Source organism: Pavona decussata, unplaced genomic scaffold (genome assembly GCF_977016875.1).
Source record: "Pavona decussata unplaced genomic scaffold, jaPavDecu1.1 SCAFFOLD_122, whole genome shotgun sequence".
Lineage (NCBI taxonomy): Eukaryota > Metazoa > Cnidaria > Anthozoa > Scleractinia > Agariciidae > Pavona > Pavona decussata.
In genome coordinates, this window is record NW_028145536.1 from 247,461 (window position 1) to 265,236 (window position 17,776).

General features: G+C 37.9%; 2 protein-coding genes across 2 annotated transcripts; one reads left to right on the plus strand and one right to left on the minus strand.

The window, feature by feature from the left end:
* The first annotated feature begins 963 nt into the window (after positions 1 to 963).
* On the plus strand, positions 964 to 17,737 carry LOC146469497 (QRFP-like peptide receptor). The gene is made up of 2 exons (XM_085123131.1): positions 964 to 1,173; positions 15,158 to 17,737. The coding sequence occupies exon 2, from the start codon at positions 15,305 to 15,307 to the stop codon at positions 16,400 to 16,402; it is 1,098 nt and encodes a 365-aa protein (XP_084979257.1). The 5' UTR covers positions 964 to 1,173; positions 15,158 to 15,304; the 3' UTR covers positions 16,403 to 17,737.
* LOC146469498 (neuropeptide FF receptor 2-like) lies at positions 10,577 to 11,719 on the minus strand. Its single transcript, XM_085123113.1, has one exon. It carries the CDS (start codon positions 11,717 to 11,719, stop codon positions 10,577 to 10,579), a length of 1,143 nt encoding a protein of 380 aa, XP_084979239.1.
* Positions 17,738 to 17,776: the final 39 nt, after the last annotated feature.

The following is a 17,776-nucleotide window of genomic DNA, read 5'->3' on the forward strand; positions in this document are numbered from 1 at the left end:
TTCTCCTAAGTTGAATTGTTTGTGGACTTGGCCTGTTGTTATTCCAATAATAGCAACAACGTTTTTGGTTTTCAGTCCAGAGTCCAGTCCAGAGTCCAGTTAATTTTTCCAGTTGGCCGATACAAATGGCACGTGAACGAAGGTGCGTGAAAAACGGCGCTTTCCGAGTGGCATGCTCTGGCGCGTTCATCTCGATGTCATCTCGCTCGAAAAAAGGTAGACGCTCGCCCCGACGGATCCGCTTTCTGGAATGCTCAGATTTCGCAACTCAGCATACAGTAAACAAGCAGATTCGCCTGCTTTATCGCCGTGTATTTGTTATTGTTCCCATACAATAAAGAAACAATTTCACAGCCTACCCTTTATTACCCCAGGCTTAGTCAATCGATAAACCGATAATCGATAACTATCAATAGCAATTCGACTTCCGATACCAATCGATAGGACTCGATAAAGAAAAAAGTTGTGGGTTCGATTGACATCGGGAAATCGATAAGAATTGATTAATCGATTGTTATTGATTGTCATCGATTTTTATCGAAAACTATTTTTGTCAATTTGTACAAGTTACAGATTGACACGACACATTTTCTATGGTTGTATTCATTCAATCGTGGATATGCAATGCAAATATTGGCATTACCTTGTGATTGTACTTCATGGTGTTTGACAAAGTCGCTCTATATTCTATTTTCTGTTGCATGTGTTGGCTTTTTGTTTCGTCAATATTCCTTGCCTCTGTTTGGATCAACTTGAAAATGTAGAACGTATTTTTTGTCATTCAGTCGTACTGTCATTCAAAGCCTGACAAACCTTTTGTACCCGGCTTGACGTTATTGTCTTGTCTGTTGTTGGTGTATGTACAGACGGTCACGCCAATTAATTAACCTCATTAACCTTTGGATTCCAGTGATGCGACAAATGGAAAAATTTGAATAGCATAGTTGCACTGGCAAAGCTGTACACGTTCTGTAAAATATATCGCCGTACCACAAATTTTAGAGGCTTATCGGATTTTTATGTCAGCATTCGCTCCCAGGAAGCCTTTCAATGTATCAGTGTTAGCTTCAAGGCTCCAAACATTCCGTTTTAAATTCACAACACCAATCGTCGTGATTTTGAAGTACGAATAGGACGGCGACCGTTCAGAAGAAGCCGCGAAAACGGCTGAAGGTGAGTGCCAAGTCAAACTATTTTAATAGATTACTTCGAATTTAGCTTGGGTTTAAGATTAGTATTCTAACCGATATGGCAAGCTTGTTTTGACGAAATGTTAATGACGAAGTATGTGCGCTTTGGAGCACAACCCCGGTTGGGTGATAAGAATGCGAACGTTTTAACGCTGAATAGAGAGCTAGGATGTTCGTTGAACTTCAAAGTAGTCACCTCGGAATTATGTCTAAATTGAGTTTGCATTTTTTATCGTTGTGAAGGCCATTGTCGTATTTTTAGCAGTAACAGATGTACATACCCTGTGCGACTGTTTTCAGTATGTCAGGCGGCTTAATCGGGCTGTCGTGAAATTGCTCACATTAGAAGATATTGAGATCTAATAAAAATAACGGCCTAAATCACTTGAATGATGATTCTATTTGGTTTACAGGTGTCTCATGTTTAAGTTTAGGGTTTCTCTTTTTCGTGCATAATCTGGAACATCTGTGAGTGCTACGGTAGACAAATTAACTGTGTTTATTAAAGTGAATAAACAGCAACTCTGGCATTAATTCTTAAACTCTCCAGAGATTGCATGAATAGAAAGAGCTGCGATTACACAATAAAATTAAAGTGAGCACTGACAAAAGATTGGTAAACTAATGGACAAGTGACACCCCTCTCAAACAGTTTTAAAATTATTAAATTGAAGATATGGACAACACGTTTGATTTTAAAACAAGACATGTTTCGATCGTACTACGATCACTGCCAGTTGCGAGTAATGTTACAGCAGATTTGAATTTTTAATAAAGGCGTGCAGCAATAAAATTACAAGTATTTAGAAAGTGAAAAGATAGCGCTAATTAGCAAAGAAAAACAAAAAAGGGATGACAAAAGTCTGATAAAGAGCAGAATACGCAGGGGATGAATTTAAGTGAAAGGGTTACATTAACATGACAAAGCTGTTTGCTTTAAATGGCATTGACAAAACCATGATCGACTTTCTCTTGAATCGCATGTCGCTAAAATAGAACTACAGTAAACAATGACACAAACGTAAACCAGGCAGCAAAACAAATGTACGGAAGGGATGGACTAAAACAGCGACACCCCGGTTTCCGCGATACGCATTCTATCTCAAATACCGAGACAAAGACGGAACTCCACATTCTCAAACGCTGGCTGTATTCCCTTCTTTTGCTTTTCTATTAGGAGCCTTTTTCAGACATGAAAACAGTTCAGAAAAAAAAATAATAAGTAAATAACAAACTACAGCAGTACAAGCTGGCGCTTTGTGAAACATTTCTCCTGTTCGTAGATGGTTATGGCCTGCTAAGCGTCAGATATATTTGAAATTGAAAACGATTAATTTTATTCTGATTCTATTTGTCATAATCCGGTGCAGAACGAATCGAGAATTAAGGTTGTCTGTTCCAATTCTGCGCCATCTTGAAATGTCAGAATATATAGTATCCAGCATGTCCAGCGCGTTTAAAATGACGCTCACCTTCTTTGTTTCCTCGTTTCTCGACAACAGCCGGGAAGAGCAATCCTTTTCTCAAACTTTATGCTTTGTTTTTAAGCTATATTTCGTAGGTAAGATAAATCAAGCCTGATCAGGAAAGAGTAAAAAAAATGTCTTCGTTTGTAACGAGGATTCATTGTATTGGGGTGATTGTCCATGCATTTTAAATAACTGGGCTGAAGAGTGTCAAATTCGATTGGTCAGAGAATTTAAGACTCTGCAGTGGTTTATGTTGAAGTGTTGAAGTAAACTGACCCATGAATTTCCTACTGAGCGTCAACCCTTTTGAGAGCGGTTGACTGAGAATATCGAGAACTCGCGGTCAAAACTGAAATTTCGGATTCCCTCATATTTTGTCAGAAGAATCCCTTTGGAGAACTATTTACGAAAATAACAATAAAACTTTCCAAAGATTTTTCGTTTTCGAGAATTCCGGCATAATGTGAAATGCCGTCATCGCGTCGCAGCCGGCGCTAAATTTTGACGAGATTTGGGGCAGTTTCAAATCGCTCGGGAAGAAAAACGGCGTAGCTTATTAAAACGATCTTTTGAAGTTAAGTTAGGCCCCCCGGGGGGGGGGGGGGGGACTCCCATATGAAACAGACGCAGATGCTCATCGTCTCGCTTAGGGGTGTAAATTTGGGATTTTGGTCTCGCTTAGGGTGTTCTGGGCAAAGTGCCAATATTTTAAGCCGCCAAGGTCTCGTTTAGGGTTCAGTGAAGAAACACAGAATTACGCGAAGAGAAACAGAAGTCAAATTTTCTTTTTAACTTGTTTTGTTTACCGCATTAGGGGTCAAAATTTGCTTAAGCCACGCCCAGATTAGTCTCCTTTAGTGGTCACAAAACGCTTGAGCCACACCCAGATGGTCTCCTTTAGGGGTTGAATTCAAATTTTCCGACGAGCATCCCCGTCTGTTCCATATGGGAGACCCCCCCCCCCCCTCCCCGGGAGTTAGGCGTTCTTCTGAGAATACGGTTTTATGAAAATATTGCTGGCGGATTCTTATTTACATGCAGTTTCACTTTGCAAAGTCCGAAGAATCCTACTTTCAGCATTTTTGGTGACACTTGAATTTGTGGAAACTTTGCGGACATCGAAATTTACAATGAAAGTTACACTAAAGAAAAGCTCTATTCTTCTGCTGAAACAATTAAAAAATTGAACTTGGGTAATTTTTAAAAAAGCCAGCCTTTGACGGAATAAAACACACAGGGAATTTTTGACATATTTTTTCAAAACATTCCAGTGGTCACGCAAGCACAAGATGACATGTTTCAATAAATTATTGCTTGTATGAATGAATGAATGAAATCTTTGTAAAACACAGTAAAAATATCAGTATAAAAGTAGAAAATGAAGAAATTCATCTTAAGTATTATTTTCTGTTTACTGGTTTACATATTTGCCGTGTGGGAGTCCGAGACAGGGAGCCATTTACCAATTTTCTCTTGAAGTTGCGTAGAGATGTTGTAGTGTGGATATCCCAGGGCTGCAAATAACGGCCGGTCAACGGACAATGTCCGGTCAAAATTGGGTATTGACCGGACAAATCCTTGGATTGCAGGACATCTTGTCCGGTCCTTTACCGACTCATTCAGAGAAATTTTAATTTTTAACTATTTGATAATCACGATGGACAACATTCATGTTTCCGAAAGAAAAACAAAAACGAATATGAAACTAGACAAATTAGAGGTCTGAAATTAGAGTAGTGAAACTATTAACTTGTAATTTTTATTGCCAAATCGACTTGGATTCAGTTGTTTTTTAGCTATGAACTGATTACTGTGCAATCTGGGTTCACTATCGCAAGAGTTATGACCGTTAAAATTTGACCGGCCAAAAACGGGTAGTGTCCGAGCAAAAACATGTTTGACCGGACAACGTGACCGGCGCCTGCCCGTTAGTTATTTGCAGCCCTGTATCCTCAGGGAGATCGTTCCAAAGGGAAGCTCCGCTATAACTGAAACTACGCTTCAGGTAGTCAGTTCTCGGTTTCGGCAAGTACAATTTTTGACTTGCGTCACGAAGATCAGAAGACAAAGTTCTCGGAGTGGACATGTTACAAAGATAATTTGGGGCGAGCTTATTAACGCATTTGTACATTAAATTTGCCTTTTGTTTCATTCTTCTAACGGATAAGTTGTCCCAGCTGAGAGAGTTGAGAAAATAGCCAGAGTTCGTATTATAACTCGATTTAGTAATCACTCTGGTAACGCAATTTTGTTGTTTTTGCAGTTTCTCACTCAGCTGTTGAGACAAGCCGTTCCAAACAACACTGCAGTAATCAAAATGTGGTTCGATAAGACCTTTGTATATTTCAATAGCGGTGTGCATTGAAATAAAAGGTCTGACTCGCTTAAGTCGGCACCGATACTGGAAGCGCCGTTTTTTGAAACAGTGCGTGTATGTGCTCCTTCCAGGATAGGTTTTCATCTGTGCTCAGTCCGAGAGCTTTGCTCTTATCTGCTTGGTTTATTTTGACGCCCTCTACATTAATATTTATTGTTTTGTCATTTAAAGACTGCAGTTTTTGACGTGAGCTAATGACCATAAACTCAGTTTTTGCCACATTGAGGCTCAACTTGTTAGCTCTGAGCGAGAGTTTCACTTTGCAAAGTCCGAAGAATCCTACTTTCAGCATTTTTGTTGACAGTTGAATTTGTGGAAACTTTGCGGACATCGAAATTTACAGTGAAAGTTACATCTGCGCGGGCAGATGGTCAGATTGTTACTTGACTCATCCTTTCAGAATATCAAATTCCATCAATCTAAAGACTTTTGTTTTTGGGTCATCGTAGCTTGATCAGAAATATCACCGGTGTTTTAATTCCGTCAATGGAAAGTCAGTAAACTTAACTTCATATGTTCAATCAACAACCGTCAGATGATCGATAACTTTACTAACATGCGCGCGCGAGGATAAATCACATTATACTGTCAGTTTTGTAGTCAGCAAACACCTTCCTGGCGTTGGGACCTGGATAACTAGAGATATCTTTTTGGCATTTACCTAAAGAAACGCAGGTTCCTGTAACAGTACGAACTTTGACCGCAGCCGGACTGGTCGTCTATCAAGGACGAAAATGAGCACGGAGCCATAAATGCAACCAAAAATATATAGAAACTGAAAATATGTCATCGCGGAAGAAGAAATACAGTTTCTAGTATCGAGCAAACCACTCCAAACCAAGAACGCACATTGCTATTTATAACCATTTTGCGTCATGGTTTATAAATAACAAGTTTACAATAGCTATGCACACAGTGTGGCCATAGTATGCAAACATCCTTGGTTATTTTCTGGTGCTCTTCTATCCGGATAGGACTGAGAGGGGTGGATTTTTTTCTCGCATTAATGGGATGGTTCATTAAATTAAATCAATTAAGGTTACCCGGGACCTTCAGAGGTGTCTCGCGTTTAAGCGATGTAGCGCGTCCAGTTTAAACTTTAGATACCTATAAACCCCTATATCAAATTAAAGCTTATAGAGCTGACTATCAAACCATACCAAGAATTTTGAAATAAAATAAATTGTCGAATTTTTCACGACCTCTAATTGCGAGCGTCCGAATCACCTTTTTAAAGCTACAAGTCTAAGTGAATTTTGTTTTTTGCTTATTTAAGTTGCTCCTCAGTTTCCTGACCCAAAGCGCTACAAAAACGTGTCTGCGTTTTGCCATATTCAATCGCAGTTAAAAGTTATAGAACATTTTCGAAATAGGATGAAAAAAATGTGGAGTAATCGTACAAAAATCACTCTCGGAGAAAAAATATTTCGAAAGAAAAACTTCGCAGACACGTTTTTGTTGTTTATATGTTAAAGTAGCTACTGTCCAAATTTGAAGGCAAACGAACAAATTCCTTTTGAGTTTTAGCTCTTCGAAGTGGCTCCTCCAAGTGAAAAAAATTAATTTGAGAAAACAGCGCTAAAATGTGGCAATTCATTTTATTTCAAAATTCTTGGTTTAGTTGGATAGCCAGCTCTATAAGCTTTAATTTGATATAAGGGTTCAGGTATCTACAGTTTAAACCGGACGCGCTACATCGCTTGGACGCGAGACACCTCTGAAGACACCTCTGAAGGTCCCGTGTAACCTTAAATTTTGCAGGCGTTGGAACGGAAAGTGCTCATTCAAATGTATTACAGCCGTGTAGCTGTTGAAGATAATTTTATGGCCAGCCTTGCACTAATAAAAGTGAAAGTATGATTTTCTCTACTGGCTCTGATATCTCAGTTCTGTTTATGATATATAGTCTAGGACCTGTAAATTGAAAACACAGATACCTTGTTCTTCAGCTTTTAGATTTCTCGTCTTCGCTTTTCCAGCTCAATGTAGTGCCTGTCACGTTTTTGTATTGACAATGAGGATGAGATGCATCATTGACAAACCTAGGACTTATAAAAATTGGATCTTTTGCGCAACTTTTCTGAACCAAAGGCGTTTCAGTTATACGCAAGTCGATTAGTAATTTAATGAAACATTATCATCTGTGGGAGGTTTCAGATACACTTTAATATGAAATATTTACTGATTTTATTTCGTATCCTTCGCATTGTTGACGCTGGCGTACAGAGGAAAGCGTGACATAACACCTGAACGTTACATTTTTTCGTTTTCGATCGATGATCACCTACTAGGAATGAAATTAATTTTTATAGGGATCAACTCATCAACACATGAGGTTTTGTTTCCGACTAACAACTTACTTTTATTCCACCAGAAATGAAACAAACAATAAATTTATTTTAAACTTATTACCTTTTCCTTGCGTGACCACTGCAATTTTTGAAAAATAAATACAGTCGAACCTGTATATAACGGCCCTGTATTAAGCGACCATCCTCTATTAAGCGGCCAGTTATCAAAGACCGATTGTTCGCTCATACAAACGCTGTATTTGTTGCCTGTATTAGGCGGCCACCTCTATTAAGGTGGGGGGTAAACGTGAATTTTAATGGGATTTTTAGAGGTTTGAAGAAGAGATAAAAGAAAGAAAATGATTTTTAAAACACCAACAGACAGTCGATAACCACGCAAGAGCACCCCAGGTTGCTAGTGGACTAACTGGGTATCCGTCTATTAATTATTAACTACAAATTCTAATTTTAAAACCTCACTAAATCTTCAATATTTCTTATTTCTCTTAATTTTACCAATCCTTCAAGAAAAACTATCTCCCCCCAAATATACCCAAAATTCACCTAAAAATTCACAAAACACCCAATAACATTGGTTTCCGTTTTAAACAGAGAGATTTTGGATTGCTTGAAACGTGAACGAGATATTTCCATGAAACCGATTTTAATCGGCATGAAAACGGCTTTCAGGTTTACCCCCGCCTTAAGCGGCCGCTACCACCCTGTAGCAGTCCTATGTTTGTCTTTCTTTGTTATTTTTACCTGTATGAAGCGGCCACCCTTGAATGGAAACTGAGCCATATGTTATTTTATGCGGTATTTTACTGTGTTTAAAATGCGATCCAGCCTGTAAGCAGATGCTGGGCCGTTTAATATCGTTAACGCTTTTCAGACGTCCGCAATGTAAGTAAGTAAGAAAGTAAGTAAAACCTTTATTTTGACACGACGAGTATTTAAGCTATGCAGCTTGTGGGGTCGTGTAAATAATATAAAAAAAAAAATACATACATAAACAATCACTGTAATAAAATTGTAAAGTAAGATAAGACTTATGACTTCTTATATGTATAAACATAACATTGAAATTTACTATTTACAATAAACAAGTATTTGATAATTGATGGTATTTATAACTGCTAAAATCATAGACCTAAAAACTCCTTTTAAGGGGGATCTATCTTCTACAGAATGTGCTGAAGTACAGTACCATATCACAAACGCTATAAAAGTTTGTTTTGAATATGCTTCACTCTTTAGCAAGAAATTCCTCTTTAATTAGCTTGTTCTTCAGCCATGTGACATTGAACATTGAGCGTAACAACTATGAAATGACTGAATGAGATATTTTGTTGTGAACTGTAAGTCATAGAAATAGAGCACTGTTTACCGTAGAAGAGTAGAAGACAATTTATTTCATAGTACTTTTACACAATGTTACGTATATTATACCGTTGAGTTACAAATTGGCACTAAACTTTGTTTAAAGTATTGATTGCTTGAAAGAGCGTTGATTGTCCTATTGTTTCCTTGCGTGAAGTGTTTTTGTATGACACGCTATTAAAATTGACGTTAGACAACGCCCAGTAGGTATTTTTAGTGATCCTGTATTAAGCGGCCAGCTCCTCAAGTCCCGAGGGTGGCCGTTATATACAGGTTCGACTGTATATCTATATTAAAATTCCCAATTGGATTTTAAATTACCTAAGTTGGATTTTTTTTATATATTGCAGTACATGTATAGAACTTTCCTAAAGTATAATACTTGCTACAAATTTCGATGTACCAGGACACGATATTTCCAGTGTTAAGGAAAATACTAAAAATAGGAATCTCTGGACTTTGAAAACTGCATGTAAATAAGAATCCTCCAGCAAATTTTTTCATAGGACCGTATTCTCAGAAAGATGCCTAACTTAACTTCAAAAAACCGTTTTCATCGCTAAGCCGTCTTCCTTCCCGAACGATTTGAAAATGCACCAAATCTCACCAAAATTTAAGGCCGGCTGCGACTCGATGACGGCATTTCACATTTGCCGGAATTCTCGAACACGAAAAATCTTTGGAAAAATTTCTAAATAGTTCTCTAAAGGGATTCTTCTGACAAAATATGAGGAAATCCGAAACTTCATTTTTGACCGCGAGTTCTCGATATCCTTAGGCCGCCGCTTTTTAAGGAAAATTGTCCCACGAGTGGTAAATAAAATGAAATAAAATAACATAAAATCTTTGACCTCGGCGGAAATCGAACCCACGATCTCGGCCAGACTTGATCAACCGTTGATGTTCACCTCCTATTATGAAAACAGTTTTTAATGATAAAAATATTGCTTCCCTTTGCTGTAAAGGTAACCTCTATTAAGCGGTCAAGTCACCTTTTACACTGAATTCGCCTTTCCGGCTGTGACTGATGCATATCGCGTTTTATTCAGGACTATTGAACCTGAATTGAACAGTCAAAACTTTTTTATTAGGGCCCACTAAGCCATTCTCTAGGGACATTGACGACTTTAAAAAACAACAACAACAAAAATATTTCTAACTTTTAATTAATGTTTATGATAATCCCGGTTAATGGTTATAATAAGCAATGAAACATTTGTCTTTTAAACCTAGCGAACTTAAAAACAACCAATAGGAGTTTATGTTTTGCACAATTTTGTTTTTTGGTTATATCATAAATAAAACGTGTTTGCTATACTTTGCATTATTTTTTTTTTTCGCGTGATTTCTTAGCATTTTTTAGCCTCTAAAAAATAAGCATAAAAAGGAATCGCATGATCTCCTCGGCTAAATTAAAGTCTTTAGCTAAGTAATACTCTCGTAAATATTTCACCTAATATGATTCAATATATCTTCACATTCTTGTATTGGTTTTCTGTCTTATTTGGAGTCATAATCATATTTTCCATTTATATCAGTAACGTGTGTAAATTATCTTCATTCATGCACATCGATATCATGCTATCGGAGTTAAATTTGCCTGTAATATATTCATTTTAAAAAAGTTAGTTCTAAGCGGTAATAACTGCTGGTATTACTACGGAGCAAAAGGGGAATAGCATTTAAATTAGAATATATTTAACAAAAACCCGCATACAACTCAATGTACAATAGTTTTGATTGTCTGTTTTTCTTTAAGAAATGTCTAACTATCTTATAATAAGTATACTGTTTTGGGAACTATCCTTCAACTGGAAAATATTTTGCTACCCTTGTATTGTTAGTGTGGATGCAGGCCAGAGAGCCCCTTTAAAGACTTGTGTTGAGGCACCCATCTGTCACCGCGTTTTGATCAAGAGTAGGTGTTGATCTTTGTAAACAGTTAGTTCTCTGCTCAAGTTTGGTGACATCCAATGTCGTCAACTTTTGTACTTCCCTTAGGCGGGGGCGTATTTTTCTGGAGGAAAACAACGCTTTTAATCCATCTCGATAATTTGTGCTAAAGGCAAAAATCACATACGGGTTAACTGCGTTATTTGCGTGCGCCAAAATAATGATGTAGTTAAGAACAGTCGTTGCGATACAAGACGGGCGTAAATCCCAGAAGAAGAAATATAAATACATAAAAATGTTAAATGGCAACCACGAAAACTCGAAAACTACGACCACAGCAATGATGGTTTTAAAGACATTTCGATTGCGTTTGTTTAAAGATTTCTTGAGGTTGCCGGAATAACTTTTTACCGTCTTTTGGCCTTGATGCAATCGCGCAATCATAACAGAGTACAATCCTAACATAATCACCGTAGGGAGAACAAAAAGTAAGGACGACAAAACGAGGAAATATTTGTTGGTGAAACTGCTGTCGTGGTCATCATAAAACGGAGACCAGCTAAACACGCAAAAGGTTTTGTTGTCTTGAAATGATATCCGCCAAGTGTAGATGTAAGGGGCGTGAAATCCAAAGCCAACCACCCATGTCAGAAGAATGAGAATGCTTCTTATGGAGGGTGTGATGAAGGTTGGCTTTAAAGGATAAACAATTGAACGGAATCTATCCACTGCGATAGCAACCAGGCTCTCGATTGACACTGCAGTAGAGACGTCTTGGACTATGTAGGTGACTCGGCAAAGTGTTTCCCCAAGGATCCCTTCCATATGCCATTCATTTGGACTGGAGAGTATCTCTGTAATCCTGCGAGGGGCGACAGTGAGCGCAAACAGAAAGTCCGAACACGCCATATTCAGAATGAAGAAGTCTACAGTTGTTCGTAGGTTCCTACCTCTGTAAAACACCGTTGCAATGAGCGAGTTTCCAATTAAACTGAGAACAAAGATAGCAACATAAGCTAGCGTTTGACTGCTCTTTGCACTGGTGTCCAAATTAAAGGAGTCAGAAAGACACGTTTCTTCAGAAGAAGAATTTTCAACTGCCGATCCATGGTCATCCATAGTTTAGAAGCAATAAATGGCCAAAGAAACCTTATTTGAATTTAAATATATATTCCGATGTTGCTCTTAAAACACTGCTGTTATGAACTTGACAAACTATGTGTGTTTTCGCTTCTTTGACAGAGACTAAATGGACCGAAAAAGGGTTTGATGTTCAATTGATTACCGCGTTACTGATCTGCCAAAGCCTTGCATCCGGCGCTTATCAACAAGCCTTTGATATCGGTTGGATGAAATTAATTGGAGAAAAGAGCAATTTCCACCAATTTTTACACTTTGTCTAAACATAATCACACTTTGGCGGATGAAGGAACAAATTAAAGATTTATACCGGGCAAAAGCCACACGTTGAGAAAATTGAATTTTCTTCTTAAAGCGGATCAATATCTTTTAGCAAACAAAAGTGCATCGGTAAATGCTAAATGACAAGACTTACGTAAACACAGATGACAGGTAGGTGGCAATTTTAATATTTTCTTCAATTTCTTTTCAATCATTCAGTATCGTGAAAATTAGTTCATTCCAAAATCCCACCATTCAATTCAATGTCCTAATACTTGAAATCACGGTTATCAAGGTTATTAGGTTCCATTTCTTATTATTATTTTTTTTTTTTTCGCAAATTCACATAACCGTTCGAGATAAAGGAAGTGAGATCAATGAGCAGGTGTGAAGTGGTTTGAGCTCAATAACTCAATTTTGATGCCCAAATCACCCAAGAACTCTGCCAACGGTGGCATTTTCCAAAAGCCCAAGAAAAAATCAGCTCCACTTAGTCAAGACCTCAGTAACTTTCATTTTATTAGACCCACTACAAGGCCTGATCCGCAGAACTACTTTTTACAACAACAATAGACCAAATAAGACTCATTATTAAAAACATGATCATTGGATAATGCGATTCATGAACTGTGATTGGCTTAGCTGTCATGGTATCTAATCCACTATGCTTGATAAATAAAGACCATTAGATATCAGCAAGATCTAATAATAGTTTTTGGAAGTTCTGACTGGACTCCCACGAAAACGGACTTTGAGAAAGTCTATCAGTCAGTCATGTAGTCGTTTTTTTTCTTCCTTGTTTTTGCATTGTTTTGGGGGGGAGGGGGTGCGATGAGGGAGTTTTTTGATCGGTACCTACAAGAGCGCCAAAATTTAAGATGATTAACATCAGAGCCTGCGCCGGAAAATATTACAGGAAATAGTCAGCGAACCACACCAAGAAAAGGGCATTTCTAGGGCATTTCCCGATGATCATTCCAGTCGTTTTCATATGAGAATCCCCCTTGGGGTTGCTTGGTTTCTTGTTAGCTCCTGGTATACCCTATGATTGGCCAATTTGACAGTTTACGCATCACACGAAAGAGATTGCGAGAGAGTCAAAATGGCGAGTGGGTGGTGGGTGATGTGTGTGATTTCGACGCGTCTGAGTTTGGTGTAGTTTTAGATAATTGTCTTCGAGATATCCAATAAGTTAAAGCACTCGGGAAGGAACAAAAAGCTTGTCTTCTCAATCTGGCTCCTGGTAAAGAGGTTTTCGCCATCTTCCCCACCGTTTTCGGGAAGATCTTGATATTTCAAATTTGTTCTCGAGTCTCCAATGCTTTGTGCTCAAGTGAAGCGAAGCTGTTGTCAACTGTAATCGTGGTCTCCGCGTCAGGGTTTCCCCACCTCCCCCCCCCCCCCTCGTTTTTATGCCTTCTCTCTCACTCCTTAATTCTCGTCTCCTTTTTCGTCTCCACACAGACAGCCTGAAACAGGCTACCTTTCCAACCACTATGCTTTCTTAACTTAAGTTTCTTTCTTTCTTTCTTTCTTTCTTTCTTTCTTTCTTTCTTTCTTTCTTTCTTTCTTTCTTTCTTTCTTTCTTTCCTTCTTTAACTTAGGTTTTTATTTTCTGTTTGTACATGAGGTGAAATAAGAACGGGGGTGATTATTTATTCGCCATGGTGGAAAGGAGCAATGAGAAACGAGGTTGCTTGGTTAAGAAGGAAAACAAAAGAAAACGAAAACGGCAAAAATAATATAAATCCGGATGCAGCACGATTTTTTTTCTTTTACCATTAAAGCAAGAAATTAGGTTGGATGTAGCGTTGAAAGCTGAGACATTTTCCAGTTGAAACATGTCATTTCTTACCACCCATCCCCTTGACAATTTGTTGCCAATTTAGTTATGAGAAATAGAGGGGATTCAAAGCTGACTTTCCGCGAAAGCAAAATCATTAAACTTGTGCAATATGCCCTTTAGAAAATAATTTGTATATGCAGTCAAGCCAAAACAAAGGTTTCCTTTTAATTTCCACTGTTTTTGAAATGGTTGCTTAGCAGTATCTTTTAGACCTTTGTTAATAAATGCAATGTTTGGACAAAAATTTCAAACATCAATGGTGCCAAAAAAAACTCCATTATCAGCCGACACCGGTTTACATACTCTCTCGCCTTTCTCCATAACGGGAAGGTTTTCAAAAGTTTACATTTGTCTTGTGTATTTTTTCTCGTATAATAAAAATAACATTTTTAAAAGCTTTGTCACGGATAAGTTAAACCTCTTTTTTTCATTTTTAGAACATTATTGTGAGAATTCCAGCCTTTTAAACTTCAGTCAAGATCTGAACACAATCATGAAAGCTGAAATATTATGGATTGAAATTCACTATTCGACAAAACTTCAATAGACGAGCAACGTGTCAAAACCGAATTAATGAGACAATTTTTTCGATTCTGTTTGGAGGTGAAATCTCTGCATAAATGTTGTAAAATTGTCTTTGTAAATTACGCGGTTATTGCCTTCCTTTCGTTTATTTTTACTAATGCAATACTATTTTTATAAGGGTGAAATTAATAATTTAAACCAATTACCTCACGAAACCCACGGAAAAGTAAAGATATTTTAAGCAAAAAAAAGAAAAAGGTTTTTTACCTAGGAAATACCAGATGATGACATAAACAACGAAAACACTCGTATGTCCAGAATGACATTGATTGTAGCATTTTGTTGGCGACGGGTGATCATAAATGCTTCAACGCGTTTTCATAATTTCGCGTTGGTCTGTTTATTACGCAAAGTCTTCAGCCCTTCTGTTTAAATTTACTAATACAAATGTCAGAATTTATCCACGGAAATACAAATAATATAACTAAGTATTGTTGTATGCATGCATGAGATGTTAATTTTGTCAGTTTTCTTGTCGATGGTAAAGGACGCGCACCTAAAAGTTTGCTTCCTCAAAACAATGGTAATTGCGAGTCCAAAGCTCTAGCCGCGGTCGAATCGTTTGTCTGCTCGTTAGTGCAATTTCTCAAAATTCCAGGTAGTGATAGGTTTATTCTGAATTGGATTAGATTGTAAATATAGCGCTAGATTGAAATAGCGTTAGGTTATGAATTTTAAATGAATTTCTTTGTACTAACAAGACGCTGTTTTTTTTTCTCTCAAAGAAAAACCCGATAACGTCTCGCTGACCATCACTCCGTTTCATCCACCGGCCTTGAATACATAACTTGAAGCCATTTTATTTTATCATCAAACTTGTCCAAGCTTGAAAGACAAGGATCTACAAACTGACATACTGTTTTCAATCAAAAATGACCAGTAACGGCACAATAAACGACACGGAGCCCAGTCGTCTCGTTGCATGTGGCGGATTTGTCCCTGATACACCCGCTGAGACATCTTGGAAGACGTTTGCATACTGCTTTATTGCGTTAGGCTCTTTGCTGGGAAATTCTCTCGTTATCGTCGTCATCTTCAAGAACCGCAGCATGCGATCCACTATCAATTATTTCATAGTAAACATGGCCTCGTCAGACATATTATTTGCTGTATTTGTCATTCCACGGCTGATTTCGGAGCTCTATTCGGAGCCTCTAAGATGGTTCATTGGTGGAACGCTGGGATCAGTGTTGTGCAAACTCGATTTCTTTGTCCAAGATATTTCAACGGCCGTTTCCATCCTCAGTTTAGTGGCAATTGCATTTGATAGATTCTACGGTGTGGTATTCCCGATGAAAGCTGGCCTTATGAACGGTGGTAAAGTTTGTGGAATGGTTTTGGCTGGCACATGGCTCTTAGCTGCTCTATTACATTTGCCTTACTTTTACGCGCTCAAGCTCATTGAGATTAATGATAACTTTTATTGCGTCTTCAATTGGAGTCCTCTCTTAGACCATGTAAAAGCGTCCAAAGTTTACTTCGTGGTGCTTTCCATAACCTTCTTTTTCTTACCAGCGGCCATCCTTATGGTCGTGTACATCAGAATCATCGTCACCTTGTGGAGGAACAAAATTCCCGGCAACCAGTCTGTGAAATACAAACAACGGATCGCCAAACGCAACCGAAGTGTTCTAAAGATGGTTGTGGCAGTTGTTGTTGTTTTTATATGCTGCTGGCTACCAGTGAATGTCTCGATCTACTTTGCTCTATTTCTGTGGGAGACCGGTGGTCCCTGCTACATTGCAACATTGTTTTTCTGGGTCGTTCTACTGGCCTATTCAAACGTCTGTATAAGTCCTTACTTGTACTTCATCTTCAACGAAAATTTTCGCCAAGGCTTCAGGAAAGTCTTTTGCCGCCGTCAATTCCGTGGTTCGCTTCGAAGTAATCCCCGTTCAACACGGCGAAGGACGCGTACAGATGCGGTGAGTGTAACATTTATGGAGAGTATACGCCGTAAAAAACCTTGAATAGGAGGGATTGCGTGATCAAAACACTTAAAGACTAATAAATCTGGTTGTATCTCATAAAAAGTAAACAAGGACAGTTGGATTCTTTAACTCATGCGTAGTCGAACCATGACTAGGTCAGACTGAGTTGCTAGCGAAGTGGAAACCTCTTACCATCTAGCCTCGCAGGCTTCACTCTGTTTGTGAATTTTCTTTTTCTTTTATATCTCTGCCCTAAAGAGTCCCTTAATAGGAAGAGAAATTTTTGGCCCAACTTGTGGTTCTCCATATCATGACACCAAATGCTGGTGCCTCGATTGTGACTGAAGTGACACCTTCAACGGCACCAAGGCCTGCAATGTCACTGGAAAGCTCTGACACGCTAATGTGCATGCAATTTGAAGTTATGAAAATATTTTGAGGTGAAATGACAAAACAATAAGAAATGTATTGCTTTTATTATTTGTATACTCCCGATATTTCTATTTCAAAAATTCATATGCATTTGAGAGGACATTAAGCCTGCTCTGAATTCTGTTCCAAAAGTTAGCCTTAAGAATCGATTGCAAATAGTTCAGTCGAAAGTCAAAGAAAAAAACAAAAAAAAAAAAGTAAACAAACGGAGGTTGCGTATATTTTATTTTAGACTGGTAGAAAGCAACCGACAACACATTGAAACAACACTAATGAATCGCTTTCAAACTGTCAAATGTTAATTAGGTACAATGTATACACCATGAAATTAAATAAACTTTAACCACGGGTAATACTTGTCTCCGAGTTTTTTGAAATCATTCTCTTATGTCATCGTTTAATAAAAAAAAATTAAATTAAAAAAAAAAAAACACGAAAAGGGCACAAGAATACAGATGGCCAAGTTGTTAGTGAAATTATAATAATTGTTCAATCCCAATTTCCAATATACAATGCAACCAGCTTCGAAAAGAGCTTATATAATGTACGGTCTACTCTCCTCTGAGTTTACTTAACGCAGTTGTTCCAAAAGAAAGGTCAGGTGATTTGTGATGCTTTTTTTACCGTCAAATTCCATCTTATGGTGAGAAAAGCCAATCATGGCAACAACAAAAACAAAGAAACAACAAAGCTGTCGAGAGAAATTTTAAAAATATTTTAAAATACCAAGACTGAGTGAAGTCAACAAGGAGCGAATTCCGCGGTGCAAATCTTGTTCTTTATGGAAATGAAGCTCGACGTATTCGCAAAAAGAGCACAGATCCTAAACTTAATATCCCATCTTCCTTAACCCATCCCTCTCCACCATGCTTGTGGTGCGAATTTGAATTTGGAATTGCGTTCAATCTTCATGGGGGATAAATATCAGGACTGAAGATGTTTCTTTATGTTTCCAACAATATATGTGTTTTCTTTTAGAAA

Coding starts and splice junctions, on each gene's coding strand:
- LOC146469497 (XM_085123131.1), top strand. CDS start 15,305: ATGACCAGTAACGGCACAATAAACGACACGGAGCCCAGTCGTCTCGTT.
- LOC146469498 (XM_085123113.1), bottom strand. CDS start 11,719: ATGGATGACCATGGATCGGCAGTTGAAAATTCTTCTTCTGAAGAAACG.